The sequence below is a fragment of the Desmodus rotundus genome, chromosome 12, assembly GCF_022682495.2.
Source record: "Desmodus rotundus isolate HL8 chromosome 12, HLdesRot8A.1, whole genome shotgun sequence".
NCBI lineage: Eukaryota > Metazoa > Chordata > Mammalia > Chiroptera > Phyllostomidae > Desmodus > Desmodus rotundus.
The window spans coordinates 27839727-27856243 of NC_071398.1; the positions used below are offsets into that span (position 1 = coordinate 27839727).

Below are 16517 nucleotides of genomic sequence, written 5' to 3' on the forward strand. Positions count from 1 at the left end.
CACTTAGAAGAAGAAAAAAGAATCCAAAAAAACAAGGATGGCATAAACAGCCTAGGGCAAGTTTAAGAATTCCAACATCTGCCTCATAGGGGTGCCAGGAGAAGAGCAAGAAATTGGAAATCTATTTGAAAAAACAGTCAAAGAAAACTTCCCTAATTTGGTGAAGGAAATAGACATGAAACTCCAGGAAACACAGCATCCCAATTATGATGGATGCAAACAGGCCCACTCCAAGACACATCATTATTAAAAGGCCAAAGGTTAAAGATAGAGAAACTCTTCAAAGCAAGAGAAAAGAAGTTACCAGAAAGTCGCCAGATGAAAAGGGGGAAGGAGAGAATGAGTGAAAAGGTGAGGGGATTAAGAAGTACAGACAGGTAGGTACAGAATAGCCGTGGGGATGTAGAGCACAGCACAGGAAACGGAGAAGCCAAAGAACTTACACGCATGACCCATGGACATGCACAACGGTGGGACGATTGCCTGAGGGAATGTGGGTGCTGAGTGGAGGGAGGCAAAGGGGAAAATCAGGACAATTGTAACAGCATAATTGATAAAATATATTTAAGATAAATAAATAAAAACAAACTCCTTGACACACAAACCCGGCTCCAGCCTTTGTTCTTACCTTCAGCAGCAGCCCCACGGAGCGTTTGTCTGTAGTCCCCTCATCCCTCCACCCCTTGGCCTGCTTCACCCCTTCTCTCCTTCAGTTCTGAGGTGTCACTTCCTGGGGGAAGCCGTCCTTGATGCCCCTGACCAGGCCTAGTCCCTTTGTCATTTTCTCCCATAGAACCTGGCCTTTCTTCGAAGGGGAGTTTATCCTCACCTGTGATTGTCCAGAGTTCTCTGACCAGCGCTAAAAGCCCACAGGCCAGGAAGCCAGAGACCCAGTGCGGCCTGTGTTCTGCGTGTGGGAAGCACTGGGGCACGCAGCATTGGCAGACCTAGTGGCTGGCATGATGTAATAACTGAGCACCTACCAGGCACCCTCAGAATCGTGCTGCTCCTTAGGCCTTCCCACCTGTCAGAGTGGCTACTATTGTTGCTGATTTTGCAAATGAAGAAACTAAGGCTGAAAGAGGTTAACTTGCCTAAAGCCACACAGCTGAGAGCAGAGGAGCAGGTATTCGAACCCAGATACAGCTAGCATGGGCCAGGGGCCGACCTTCAGTCTGTGCTGTATAGTAGGACAGCTTAATCATGGCCTTGGCCACACATGGCAGGACTCCTTCCTGCTTGACATTGGTTTCTGCACTTCTCCGCACCCTCCCCACCCCACCCAGTTGCCTGAGTATGAAACTCCTCCGGCCTGATTCTGAGGTCCCATTGGGTCTGGCGTGCTGGAAGTCTGGGTTTGAAGCTCCAGGACAACCTCAGAAAGGATGTCACAGCCCAGCTTTTCCTGAAAAGACAGGGAGGCTTCTGGCCATGCAGGAAGTATCCAAACCCTGCTGTCACACCATCGTCTCAATTCCAGGGCCTCTCCACTCCCCTCAGAAGCCTCAGAACAGGGGCATCAGGAGACCTAGGTTTGAATCCCAGCTCTGCCTCTTTCTACCTGGGTGGCCTCAGGGGAATTGGTCTCCCAGGGCCTCTGTTTCCAGAAAATGGGGACACAAATAGCGCCTATTTCTTAAGGGGGTTGTTAAAAACTAAAGTAAGATTCTCAATAGGAATGTGCCCAGCCACCACTAGCTCCATAGATGCCTATTAAATCTGAAGATGACAACAGCCTTTGTTTTCACAGTAAAAAAAAAAGCTTTGTAAGGCAAATCAGACAAACTTGTTTTTTGAAAAACAAAAAAAATTTATTTCTGTAAACTGTTTGAGTGCAGATGTTCACAACCCCAATCAGCACAGATTTCCTCCCCACAAACAAGATGAACAAGGAAAAAGAGAAAGAGAACAATATAAAATATGCTCATGAAGAACCAAGCCAATCTCATCTTTCTTTGAAAAAAAATAATAACCCTCTGAACGTGTGGTGCAGACGCAGGCTTAAAATCACGGGTGCTCTGGTCCCCCCAAGCCGGGCGCTGCTGCACACCCAGCTAAGGTGGCAGAGAGGACCTCTGGCCCGCGAGGTCCCTGCTATCGGCAGAGGACCCGAAAGTAAAGAATCGGTTCCCAGTTCTACCTGCATTCCTGTTCTGCACCCCAGGCCTCTCTCCCTAACGTCCTCGTCGCTTTGGGAGCCTCTGAATTGACCCTGAAAGACTCCCTCTGTTGAGTCTGGACTCAGACCTTTCCCCCAGTCCATGCCACAGTGGGACTCCAATCAAAAGGGTGGGAAAGCGAATGCCAGGCAACTTTTAAGGCAAGTTTTCTCTCTTCTCCTGCGGTCTGAGTCAGGCCTACACCTCTCACCACCGAGCACCATCTCTGCAGCTTAGGCAACTTTGAATGAGGTGGGGAGGGACCCTGGAGCACATTCCGGGAGGTCTGGGCCTGACACGTGGGGCGAACATGTGTGCTTATGAAGGCCGATGGCAATGGCGTGGCTCTGGGCACAGCTGCCTCCTCCGCGCTAGGCGAGTGGGCAAGCCGAGGAAAACCAGGACGGCAGCACTGGCGAGGGCTCCAGAGCAACATGAGGTCTCAGTGGAGGAGGCCAGGCAGGCTAGGAGAAATGTCAGGGAAAGGGGTTACGATGGGAGGTGCCTCAGATCTGATGATGTCACCATGGGAGGCACCAAGATCTGATCTTGGCATCACAATGATTTTTCTTCAGAACAAGAAAGTGGGGAACAAAAGAGAAAGAAGGTAAAAGAAAGACATTCCACGAGCTTTGCGAGATAGGACATATCAGGAGTCGTGAGGGAAGCAGGGAAGGGGAGCTGGGGTGCAGACAGGGTGGTGGGTTGTTGCCTCTCATTGCGTCTCCTCTCCCTGATGGGCTCGTAGCTGAAGCCGAGGTCCCCTCCCCCGGAGAGCAGGCAAATGACTTTGGCAAGGGGCAGGGGGAGGGCTGGGGTTACTCGGTCTGGGCATCATAATTGGCTCCCCCAGCCTTCTTGAGCTCGCTCTTGATGAAATCTTCCTCCAGCTCCTTCCGATCACTGATCACAAACTCTTTAGCGAAATTCTGCAAGAACAAAATAAAACAGAGTTCCTGGTAAGAAGGGACAGGATCTAAGCATTATTCAGGCAATACGCCGGGACGTCTCAGCACCTAAAATACTAAGAAATGATCAAAATAAAAATTTGGTGGCAAAACAGTTTGGCAGAAAAAAAAACATGACTAAAGATCAGAAAATGGGTAAAGTCAAGGTACTGTGTAATGTGTAGTCCCAAGACCATGGAGATGGGCCAAGGTCAGATGTGGGTTTGAATTTTAGCTCTGTTATTTCCTGACTATGCTACCTTGGACAAGTTCCTTCAACTCTCTGTACCTCAGTTGCCCCATTTGTGAAACACCACCATTAGGAGAATAGTAGGAGATGAGGTTAGAAAGGCAGGCTGTTGTGCTGGTCAATGTTTAACACCAGGCTCTCAAAGAGAGTGAAAGAAACCAGAAAGAAGCCCTGATTTCTAGCTTTTGCCCATTTCTATGGTGTAAATATTCCTATGGTGGTTGATTTCAAGCTACCAACATGACATCACTGTCCGTAGAGGTGGGAGGAGACATGCGATTGGCTCTCACGAGCTGGTGTAGGCCAGCTTCCCCGTCACAATGGTACAGGGTTTCCAGTCCCAGGTCTGAGTGATCAGCCCGGGCACTGAATGCACAGAGTATGTACTGAGCTCTCAGCCACACTCAGTTACTTGCAGGCGGGGGTTTGCATTCATTTAACAAACATCATGCCATGTGATGGGGCTTTAGCGATAAGCTAAAGGTGGTCCCTGTGCTCTCTTCGGGTGCACGTTTCAACCACAAACCTCCACAAGCCAGGCACATGTGAGGCACTCGGTAAATACTTATATTGTGGCGTGAATGAGCGAAGCAGGTGAGCTGGCTTATCAGATAACCCTGAGCCATGAGGAATCGACAATTATTTTAACATGTGGATCATAAGACTTCAATAAACAAGACAAACCTGAGAATGGTGACAGATACAGAAAATCTTACTAAAATATAAATAACAAGTCTGAAAGTCAGCAAATCAGCCTCATAAACAAACTCCACAAGGAAATAACATCAGTAATGACCACCGTTTATTACGCACCTATGTGTACCAGACACCACCACACATTGGCACACTTAATTCTTAAAACCCTGTACTAAACCCAGCAGATCTCCGAGGAATCTCCCCAAGCGAAATGAAAGCGTACATGCACAAACACCCACACACAAATATTCCTGGCAGCATTATGCGGAACAGCCGCAGAGGGGGAAGAATTCAAATGTCCGACAGATGAACAGATAGGCAAAATATGATCTGTCTACACGATGGAATATTACCCAGCCCTGAAAAGAATGAAAGGATTCATGCTACAACACGGATGAACCTCCAAAACATTATGGTAAATGAAAGAAGCCAGCTATGAACGAGCATGTAGTAGAGAATTCCATCTATGTAAACTGTCCGTAAAAGGCAAATCCATACAGACAGGAAGTATTGACCAGATAAGTGGCTGCCAGGGACTGGAGGGGGAATACGGAGTGACCACCAATGTGTCTGAGGTTTTTGGGGGCTGATGAAACATTTGGGACGAAACAGAGGTGCTGGTGGCACAACACTGTGAATGCACTAAATGCCACTGGAGTGTATATTTTAAAATGGTTCGTTTTGTGGTATGTGAGTTATCCTTCAATTTAAAAAACCATGAGTACAAACATAAGTCACCATCCCGCCAAGTAGAATGACTAAGCCAGGAGAGCACTCAAGGTCAAGTTTTACAGTATCGACACAAACCGTTTGCCATGCCAAGCCACTGTGAATATGAACAGGGAGGGGGGAGGGGGAGGTTTCTATTTATCAAGCAACTAGTATGGGCCAGGTGCTGCCTCACACATGTCCTCACTTAATCTTCCCTCAGTATATTAGCTTTTTATTCGTGATAAGACCCACAAGTTGGGCTTGGCAAGATTGTGTAACTCGCCCCAGATGACTAAACATCGTTTCTATTCCCTACTGTGCTGCCCAGTGTCTGTGGACGTCCTCAGTATGAGTGAACCCTAGCTGGACGAAGGGGCCAGAAAGGAGAACTGGGAATGAATGTGTTTCTCAACCCAGAGCCCCAGTGGCACAGAGGAAGGGCAGAGGGCAGACTCGGGAGAAGGAAGCCAACAGCTCAAGGTGCCTGAAGAAGGAAGTCCAAAGTCTCGCTGCCTGTGATAGCTATAAATGGCAATCTAAAGCAATAAGGACACTCCTGTTTGTGTGGGTCAGCCATTAGAAGGTTTAGATTAAGAAGTAAGTTTGAGAGGGGCTAAGAAGTCTACGGGAGCACAGTCCAACCTAAACCACAAGTATATGGGAAATCGAAGTATGGCCAAAATGAGGAATGAAACAGGATAAAAGAGACTGATGAAAACAATAAACAATAAATGCAAATGAACAAAACTTCCTTTTAAAACAGGCTGTCTCAAACTCCAAAAAAAGTAACCCCAAACCCTATGCTACATGCCAGAGGCATGTTTAAAACCAGGAGATTAGCAAAAAATCATTCTACCAAACAAAAGTACATAGAAAAGCAACCTTACCCACCCCCACTGTGGGGACCAGCACCCCAAGGGCAGATGGGAAGTGATGGCCACGCAGGGGCAGTCCCAGGGGGCCTCACAGGCCTCCCCGCACCCAGGATGCCCACGCACCCTCAGGGGCTTCAAAAATGAGTCGATTCTTCCCCTCATGATGTGGACTCTTCAAAAGTTCCCAAAAGGTCTGATTCAGCCTAAAACCCAACTCAAAAAGACCCTCACATTTCTCCACCGCCAGCAGTCCTCTCAAAGTGGGCCTTGGACTTGTCAAGGGAGACGCCAGCACCCCCAGACATGGACTCCATTGTGTGTTTTTTTAAAAAAGGCAGAGCCCCGGCCACATGGCTCAGTTGGTGGGAGTGTCGTCCACATACCAAAAGGTTGTAGGTTCGATCCCTGGTCAGGGCACATGCCTAGGTTGTGAGCTCAACACCTGGTCTGGGCTCATGCAGGAGGCAACCAATCGATGTTGCTCTTTCTCTCTCTCTTTTTCCCCCTTCCTCTCTTTCTAAAATCAATAACATGTCCTTGGGTGAGGATTTAAAATTAATTAATTAATAATTTAAAAAGACAGATATGAGCAAAAAGGGGTGAAGTGGGGGGAAGACCTGAGACCTGCAGAAGCCTGCAAGGACTTACCACACTAAAACCACAAGAACACGCCTGCAAAGATGGCCACTGCCCCGCCACGCTCACACCTCCACACTCTCAGTCACCGTTGCTGACACTCAGGGTGCCGTCAAATGGCTACTGGGGCATATGCAGGGAACACTACTTAAGAGACAATTTCTTACTAGCAAGGGGACTGTCAGGTCCTAGGACAACACTAACACATAGAGAATTTCAAGTTTTCCAGGAGCCCCTTTTGAGGAAAGCAAAAGAGAAACAGGTGACATTGATTGTAAAAATATTTTGTCTAATGCTATAGATTCAAAATATTGCTGCTTTAATGTGATCGATGTATAGTCATCAACGAGCTCTTCTACCTCCTTCCCTCCACACTAAGTCTCCCAGAGCCAGTGTGCCCTGTGCACATGCGTCACACAGCAGGACGACAAGCCAGACCTCTGTGCTCAGCAGCCACAGGCAGCCGGTGACAGTGCTGGTCTAGGCAGGACAGGAGAGAGCCTGAAAGATTACCGTGCTCAGCCACGGGGAATCATTAATCTTAAAACACCAGGGCTGACCTGAGTCAGGGAGGGGGGCCTTCTGAGGGCTGGGAACGTTCCAGGTCTTGATCTGGGTGGTGGTTTCACAGGCATGCACAAGAATTCAAAACTGTAAAATTCAAATTTTATCAATCTATACACCTAAGATTCATGCGTTTTCCTCTATGTAAATTATACCTTCATTAGCAAAAAGAAAGGGGAGTGGTGGAGCTGATAGAGCCTTTGAAACCCTGGCATTCACCACCTCATGTGATAGAGAAGCAACTAGAAGAGACTAGAGGCAGGGATCATTTCCCCTCCCCCCACCCCCCCACCCCCAGGGCCCAGGGCAGCCTCCAGGCAGGGGCCCAGGGGTGAGGCCTGGCCTTGGCCTCTCTCACATCCTCTCTCCTTTGCAACCCACCTCCCGGACTGCACCAGACTGCCTGGCCCTCCGTGTCAGCATGTCAAAGCTGCCTAAGCCAAATGTCACACACTTCTAAGCCAAATGAGCCAGTCTGGTTCTAGAAAGATCTTTGTCATATCCGAGAATGCTGTGTCTCTGGCTAATAGCTTTCAGGCAGGGTCTCACCCTTCTCTGCTAGAGCAGGACTTGTCAAAGGAAGAGTCCCCCCCAGCTAAATATGAATCCAAGATGGTTTGGAAACACACACCCACCAAGTTCAGGACACATTCTGTCCCTGTGACTTTTCTCAAGTGCACATATGCTCACGCTTCAGAGACATGAGACAGACACCAGTCTGCTTCCGAGGAAGGCAGCTCTGGAGGACTGGGGTTAGGAACCGGGGCTCTGCACACAGTCAAGAATCTACTCGCAAGGCTGGTTTAAAAGTGCATAAATATTTCCCTATTCTTTGTTTTAAATCATCTCATTTTTTAAACAGCTCCCCACTGCCTGAGTTTAAACCCCAGGTTCAGTCCTAAAGCGTTCTGGGAGTAGATTTAGGCCAAAGACAAATAGGGACAATTGTCCATGTGCATCTCCAGCAGCCTGACTGCCCCGCCCTGAGCCTTAGTCTCCTCACTGCAAATGGGAACAATAAGAGGACCCATACCCTAGGGCTGTTGTGAGGATCTGATGAGTGTGCCAAGTGCTGGGGCACTCTGCAAGCCTGCCGGTCCGCTCAGAGTAAGTGCTCAAGGATGAGTACGTAATATTTTAAATGACCCTAGATTCACCTTCATTCTCAAGATTGTTAGCGGAGTCTAAGCTATAAAGGAGTTTTCTGAACCACTCGGAATGAAGGCACAGGGAGTGGCTGGCTCCTCTTCTCTCATCCCACACTGACTACTCCATCCCCACCACTAATATTTTTATGAAGGGAAGACTGGGGAATCCTCAAAATAACCAAGGCAGTGACACTGCCACCTCCTTACCCTTGCAGAGAGAAGACGACAAGTCCAGCTGCCCACCCAAAACCTGGGGATAGGGTTAAGCCATGAGAAGACAGGGACAAGGTCTGCTGAACAGATCTGTCAGGTCTTCTACCTAGAACATTAGGTCTAAGTGGGTGGCTAGAGAATGTGGGAGAAGGTCTGGGAAGAAATTAAAATGAGTGGGGAGGCTTTGACAGTTACACCTGTGATGTCAGCAATGCATCTTTCTACAAAGTGGAGCCAGGTAGGAAGCATGACCTTTGTTGTATCCAAAGACAATGTGAGCTAACACAATTCACTCTTCCAGCAAACACATGCTTACCGAACACCTATTATATGTCCGGCACTCATTAAGTCCTCAGAAGTCAAAATTCTGGTTCTTAGGGGTCTCTCTGAGAGCAGAAGAAGAGAACTCAGGGGCTGTACAATGTCCTGAAGGAAGCCGTCAATGGCTCAGGGCCCTGATTTCTGTCTCCGTGAAAGAAGAGTGCTGGACAACTGGTTTTCCAGACCCTTTTCCCACCAGTCACCCATGGATTTGCACCCAGAGCACATAGAATTAGACTAGAATCCAAGGGGCAATGGAGAAAACTGGCACAGAAAAGTCAACCTCGGGACCAGAGCCTGGCTTTCTGCAGGAAAGCAGTGTGCTGGCTCGTGGAAGGCTGGTCCCAAACCCCTGCAAAATAGTGCAGGGGACAGACTCTCCCCTCCCACGTGTGAGGGGTGGAGCAGGGGGTGGACAAGGCACATGCTGGCCACAAAAATGCATTTTTCCCCAAGTGGGCAAAGATTGTATTATAAACCAAAGACCTCGGTGTGCTGAAGAAAAGCAGTTGGACTCCAGCAGCTGGAACAAGAGCCAGATGGAAATGCACAGCGTCAGACCTGCTGGGCATTCAGCTGCCAGCCCCTCCTGGGCCTCCTACACTTCCCTCCTACAACTGTTCCAAAGTGCTTCAAAGAGCAAGGTTTGAAAAATCCTTCTAGCAAGGTGTAATTTGCTCAGAAAGAACAAGTTCTTACAATAGGCATGAGTCATCACAGAAAAGCGGAAAACAAACATCAAAATGCTGTGGTCTCGTGTCTGACAGATTCAGTAACAAAGGCATATGCCTCGCCACCATAGTTCAGCAATGACGAGACCTGACTTCACCAAGGAGAGAACAAAGGACAAGAGAGAGGCATGCGGTCACATTTCCAATGGGCACAGGATAACTGTCCAGTGCAGAGGGAGGGCAGAAGATATGACACCCTGAAGCATGCTGTGGATACCTTTGGGCAGAAATAGGGGCGGCCATCCATATGCCTCACATCCTCACCCTGCAGGGCCACCCGCCTCTTTAGCATTTGGGCGACTGCTTGGAATCTGACTCCACTTTGCCTGATTTCTGACTATGGCTCCAGCTAGATCAGGGCAAGAACGGGGAAAACAGATGCAGCTCTCTCCTGTATCCACAGCAGACATCACAAATGAGTCATGCGCACTAAGTTCAGACTTAATTAACCTCAGAATCCTCTGAACCCAGAGCTCCAACTAGCCCCTGCTATCAATCAGCTGATAAGCAAGATTAAATCCAAGCTTAGGCCTTTGGTTTCTACCTGGTCAAAATTGTACGTAGCATTTCTGGTTTCCTAGCCGCACCCACTTTGGGGAACTTTTCCCTAAGCAATAATTCAACAGATATTTTTTTAAAGGACAACTCACAGTCACAGATGTTCACTGTCGGTAAATACCAAGCTATTTTCACTTTCAACAGACGTTGAATAAATAAGTAAATAGTACCTACACTGAACACTGTATATACATCAGACACTTTAAATACAGTGTCTTATTTAATTTTTACGATTCCATGAGGTATATTATGATCCCAAATTTCCAGAGAGTTCGGTTAAAAGAACTCTGGAGCACAGAGCTGGCCGCAGGGCTCTGACTGGCCAGACCGCTGTTAAAGGGGTCTCCCGTGCCCCCACCCTCTGACAGTCCCCTTGGCTCTAGGACTCATCCCTGCAAACCTTTATTTCCTCATCTCTGTGTTGGGGGCAGTAACAGCACCAGGCTCATGATGAATAAGCCTGGCCCTCCAAACATGACACCTGGCATCACCTGTCACAGGCTGCTGAGGGGCTCCGTACTTGTCAACAGGTGGCTGTGTTTTACGTGAGTCCTGGCCGGGCAGCTCAGTTGGTTAGAGTATCGTCCTGGTGTGCCAAAGGCACCGGTTTGACCATCAGCCAGGGCACATACAAGGGTCATCTAATGAATGCGTAAAAAATGAGTGGAAAGAGTCAAAGTTTCTCTCCCTCTCTCTCTAAAAATCAATCAATAATATTTGAAAAAATTATATCATGTCATAAATGACATGAGCAGCAAAGCCCGTTGCCTGAGCCCAGACCCAGGCCCAGGAGAAATGCACCGACACAGAAGGCCCTTCCTGGCTCTGAGGAGAACGAGGGCCTTACCATGAACCACGGGCTTGAAGAAGCATAAACACAAACAGCTGGAATCCTCAGGAGAGCAATGAGGAGTCGTGGACGGTCCCCAAGTGCTGTGTGACAACTGATTCTTTGCACAGCGGAGCAGCAAATCTCGTTAAGCAGAGGTGTGCAGGTACTCCCAGCTGACCCAGCCAGGGCTAACCTCTGCTTTCTATTGAAACAGAAGCAGAGCCTTTGGAAACTCCAACCAATGCCCATAGCCCTCCCTGAATGTAACTGGCTCCCGCAATTTAATTCAACCCAAAGGACATTTATTGAACATTTACTAACCTCTGCCCTAGAAATATACAAAGAATAAGACACAGTCTAGAGCCTATGTGAAGAGATTCATTTCTTCATTTTTTGCTGTTGTTTCTTTTTCTTGTTAGTACCTGTTATGTGCCTGGTACAGAATAAAGTGGCCATGGTCCCTGCCCTCAAGATTACTTTCTAGAGACCCTTATTTATAATTTATAATTCATGGAACCTGGATGCTAGTAGAAACACAGATAAAGAAGTAATTAATTCTGACTGAGGCTGGTAGAGTGGAGTAAAGAATTGGGCTTTTGAAGAATGAAGGGGGGTTCACCAGTTACCAAACTGGGGAAACTTTTCACAGCCGTTGCTTTTCTTCAGTCCTTCCAACAGCTCTGTGAAAATTGACATTTTCTTTTTAATAAGTGAGAACAGATTCTAGGGATCAAGTTACTTGCCCAAAGTCCTCAAACTAGCAGCTGATGGAGTCAGAATAGCAACCTGGGCCTCACTCCCCCTAAGCCCAGTATCTTTTCTATTTGACACAGCAGCATTAAAAAATTTTTTTTAATCCTCACCCAAGGATACATTTTATTGATTTTAGAGGAAGAAGAAACGAGAGAGAGAAACATCAATCAGGGCCTCCCTTATGTGCCCTGACTGGGGATCGAACCCACGTCTCTGGTATACAGGACAACACTTCAACCAACTGAGCCACCCAGCCAGAGCTCAGCATTTAAAAAAAAATAAGCACAAAGCAACCATGTTTAGTGTCCGCTTGAAAAGTGTCCTTGGGTGAGGATAAAAAAATTAAACGTTTCAACCATAAGAAAAATTGAGAAGCAGTAAAATTAAAAAAAACAAACAAACCATAAAAGGTTTGTTTCCTGTAGAACTCAGAGCCCTCCCTGTGCCAGGTCTACACAAGTAGAGTTTCCAAAACACACATGGGCTCGGAATGTTTTACTTGTTGCTGGAGGACTTTGGGGAGACGTGTAATGAGGTGACATGAGTCGGGGCTTTGGGACCAGACTGCCTGGGGTCCAGGCCGAGCTCCACTGTGTCCAAGCATGAGAGCAACTCACTCAACTCTCCCAGGCCCCAGGCTTGTCATCTATAAAATGGGGATGATGACAGCAATGGCGTTGCTTTCAAGAATAAGTGATTTAACATGTGAAAAGTCCTTAAAAGGGTCAGACACGTGGTAGGGACACAATAAAACCATTGATACCAATATTAATTCCACACTGGTACGCAAAAGTGACCCTCCCGGAGGAGCACTGGGGACATCTGGCCCTGGGGGGTGGGTGAGGTCCAGAATTTAAGACAACCCTGCTCCTGGGGTTTAGAAGCCATCAGAATATACACTAAGCTGATAATTGCACACGGTCTCTGAAATGTCTGTCCTTCCTTCCTCCATGGCTTCTTGGAGGAAATACTCTGCTCTTTTCCCAGCGCTGAAGGCGGAGATGTACCCTCTGGTTACTTGGCCCCATGGACATTCATGTATGTTTAAAAAAAATAAATAAAAAAGATCACGTGAATAAAGCCATCTGCAAGGCAAGCCTGATGCATCGCTGACCAAGGCTGGCTCCAAATCAAGGCAGCCTAGCCTGGCACAGGCAGGTCGCTAACGGTAACGACTGCATTGTCCCCGTAATCCCGCAGAGGTGCCAGAACACAGGATGGGCGATTCGTCCTCGGCACCAGCCTGGCGCTTCTGTGCAGCAGATGACAGCGGCGGAGAAGCAGCCGTGCGTGCTCGTCAGATCACCACACTCCCAGGACTGAAGTCCGGTGCCGCCGTCCTCCTCCGCCCGACCGGCCCCGCAGCCTGTTTTCCCCAAGCCGCTAACATGGCTCGGTTTCTCAGCCTGGCTCTGAACACAGACCAAAGAGACCCAAAGTCAAACCTGACTTTTAACTCCTCTGGGCTCCAGCCCGGGTTCTGCTGCTTTGTTAGCCCGTGGGTCCGGGGCAAGTGCTATGCACTGCTCTGGGCCTCAGTTTCTCCACATGCCGATGCGCCTGTACGGCAGGCCCCAGAGGAGGTATGGATCGTGTGAAGTCAGTGTTGGCAAGGGTGGGTGAGGCCAGGGCCTTGTGTGTTGATATGGCTTCAACTCTGGTCTAAGCCATTTGCAAGAGAATTAGGCAACTTGGATCAAGATTCATGCCCCACACCCATGGCTCACCGTGTGGGCCTACCATCTGCGCAGGAAATAATTCCCGGCACACAAAACGGGCATCACCCTGGGGTCTAAAAGGGACAGCCTGGAGTAACTATAACTACTCCTTCGGGATCTCCACCAAACCCGGTTCTAAACACTTTTTCTATATCACAACCCAAAGAAACAGATACTACATTATCCCTCTTTTGGATCTCAGGGGATTGAGGCCCAGAGAGGGTAGGCGATGTGCCCAAGGCCACACAGTAAGTGGTGGAGCTGGAACCGGAACCCACGCCATCCGGCTCAGAAGGACTGCACTCCAGACCACTGCACACCCTGTCTTCTTGTCCAACAGAGTAAAATAAAGTTCCTTTGCAGTTAAGAAGTTGTCAAAGCACCCCAAGAAAAAAATGAGAAATTTCAGAATATGTCAAAACAGAATATGAACACAGTAAGTCAACTCACCAGACTCATTTTATAAGTGGGGAAAGTGGGGCCCAGGGAGGAAGAAAGGCGTGCTCACAGCCAGGCAGGTAGAAGGCCCGCCTTCTTGACTTCACTGTATCTACATCAATTCACATTCTCTACGTTTCACACAAAGCATAGGGATGTGGGCGTAGTACTTCTGTTACATTAAAAACCAAGGGTGTATTAATAATCTTAAACTAAAAGTCAACCACTTACTCTTCATGTGGAAATCACGGCAAAAGCTGGGAAAGTGATCCAGTCCCCAGAATATGGAATCCAGAACAGCTCATCTGGAGGGTCCTTTAGAGGACATCAGGTCCGAGTCCCCATTGAACAAAGGGGAAACATACACACATGCCAGGATCGGCATGATTACTGTGACTGTCAAAAGACACCACTAGCCTGGCTGATGTAGCTCAGTGGATTGAGTGCAGGCTGAGAATCAAAGGGTCGCTGGTTCGATTCGCTGGTCAGGGCACGTGCCTGGGTTGTGGGCCAGGTCCCCAGTGGGGGCCATGTGAGAAGCAACTACACATTGATGTTTCCCTCCCTCTCTTCCTCCCTCCCTTTCCTTCTCTCTAAAAATAAATAAATAAAAAATCTTTAAAAAAAGACACCACTATGCCAGCAAAATTGACCCTTTGTAACTTAAATGGCTATATTCACAACTGTAGTATAATGTGAGGTTTTGTAATAGTTTCAGGTAATAAGCCTTAAATACATAGGTGGAAATGCAAAAGGTAATGGTCAAACTATTATACTGCACCTTCAGTTCAAGAGGCACCCAAGCCCCCCACTGGAGGGGACATCTGGGCTCTCCACCTACGTACCAGCAACCCTTTCTTTTAACTGGAACTATGCTAGAGCTGGCGATCACGAAGCCCCAACTCCCTGTCCCACAGGATGTGCATGTGACCTAAGCTGGGCCAGTCAGGGTCATTTTAAAGGACTGATTGACACTGAGGGAGGAGGGCTCTCTCCCTGGGATCAAGACAAGAACAACCATCAGGCTTGGACCATTCTTCCTGCTGTTCGGAGGCCACCTGAGGCCAAACCCTGAGAAAAGAGATGAATGGAAGATCCTGATTCAGCCCTGGATCCAGCCACACCTAAAGCCAGCAAACTCTTTATATACTTCCCAGGCAAGAGAATCAGACAATTTCCCTTTTTGCTGCAATGTAATTGAGTTCACAAACAAAATAACTATAACCAATACTATCAACTGAGGGTTCTGACCAAAAAATCATATTTCCCCAAATCACTCTCAGTCACTGGCCCACTTCACCAATGTGAGATGAATTCTAGATTAAAAGGAAGTCAGCAGGTTACTATGTGTACAGAGCTTTTCTGGAGGGGTGATAAAATAGTTCTGGCACTAATAATGGTGGTGGTTGCACAACACAGTGAATGTACTTAACACCACCGAACTGTATGCTTTACCATGGCTAAAATGATCCACTGGATGTGATTATACTTTATCAATACAATTTGCAAGATTCAAAACACTGCCCTCATTGGACACATCCGGGCAAACGCTCTCTCCCTGCTTGTTCCCTCATCTTCCGGCCACTCCCAGGGCTGGCCAACGAAGAGAGCTAACCAAGTGTGGACGGCAGACTCCAGCAGGAGACGCTGGCCATGGGACATGCATTCTTTGCACTGTTCATTCTGCTGCCATAAAAGAAACCCCCTGAAAATTGGTTAACCATTGAAACCATTTATTGAATATTTACTATGTCCCAGACATGGTACTAACCCTTTTAGAAGGTAATCTGACAACTCATACCTTCTTATTTTTTTAATTATTTTTTAAAATCCTCACCTGAGGGTATATTTATTGATTTTAGAGAGAGAGGAAGGGAGAGAGAGAGAAAAAACATCAACTGGTTTTCTCCCATACAAGCCCCAACCGGGGATCGAACTTACAACCTTCTTGTGTGCAGAACGATGCTCCAATCAACTGAGCCACTCCTCCAGGGCTGACAACCCATACCTTTTTAAAATGATCATCACACCTATTAATTCTGGAACCCCACCTCCTGAAAACATATTCTAAAGAAACAACCGATTGGAAGAGAGGAAGGAACTGCGTGTATGAGACTGTTGGTGAAACATTATTTACACAGATAAAAATGGGAGGCAACTCAGGAAGCCAACAGCCAGGGAACACTCAGGACATTGCAGCACACTTGGGAAAGGGACAGTCGGCCTCCAGAGAGTGTTCACTGCTGCGGCTCTGCGGTCGCACAGTTTATGAAATTATGTTAAGTGAAAAAAATAAAACAGAAGCCAGTGAGAGCATGATTTGCAGGCTGTGTCTGCATCAACGCACAGTGGGTGAGCTCACCCGCAGAGCTGGTAGGGAGGATGGAAAAATAGGCTGTGGTAAGGGAATGATAGGAATTTTTTTCTTTCCTATTATTTTTTAAATAAATTTTTATTTGGGGGTAATTTTTGACTTATAGAAAAGTTGTAAGAGACAGTACCAATAGTTCTCCCAAACCCGGCACCCAATTTCACAATGATTAACCTCTGGTGTTAGTGGGGTTTGCTTGTCGCAATGGGGAAGCCAGCACTGGAATGGCGCCATAACTAAACTCCAGACTTCGTTCTGATTTCACCAGTTTTTCTGTTCCAGGACCCAAGCCAGGACACCACATGGCACACAGCCTATTTGTGTGTGTGTTTTGTTTTTTTTTACAATGTACTGGCTTTTGGTACAGTCACGGATATGTACAGCCACCACCACAGTCCATTCTAGAATATTTTCATCACCTGAAGAAGAAAGCCCCTACCCAATAGCTACCCCACCTCCCTAGCACGGGTTTTGAAAAAATCCTTTTGCAAAATGGAGAGCCCTTTGGCAGGAAGAGAACTCTCTCCCTCAGCTCCCTGCACTTGGTTTTCTGTCTGGAATTCAGAGTTTCTTTTCTCACATGCCCACGTGCCCTA

General features: G+C 47.6%; 1 protein-coding gene across 1 annotated transcript in view; it reads right to left on the reverse strand.

Annotated features, from left to right (window-relative positions):
* Window positions 1–2690: 2690 nt before the first annotated feature.
* The window catches only part of COTL1 (coactosin like F-actin binding protein 1), a 40266-nt gene continuing 26439 nt past the window's right edge, over window positions 2691–16517 (reverse strand). Inside the window, exon 4 of the mRNA XM_024555935.4 lies at window positions 2691–3088. Within this exon, the coding sequence (XP_024411703.1) occupies window positions 2978–3088 (111 nt within the window). The 3' untranslated portion in view covers window positions 2691–2977. The remainder of the gene's footprint in view (window positions 3089–16517) is intronic.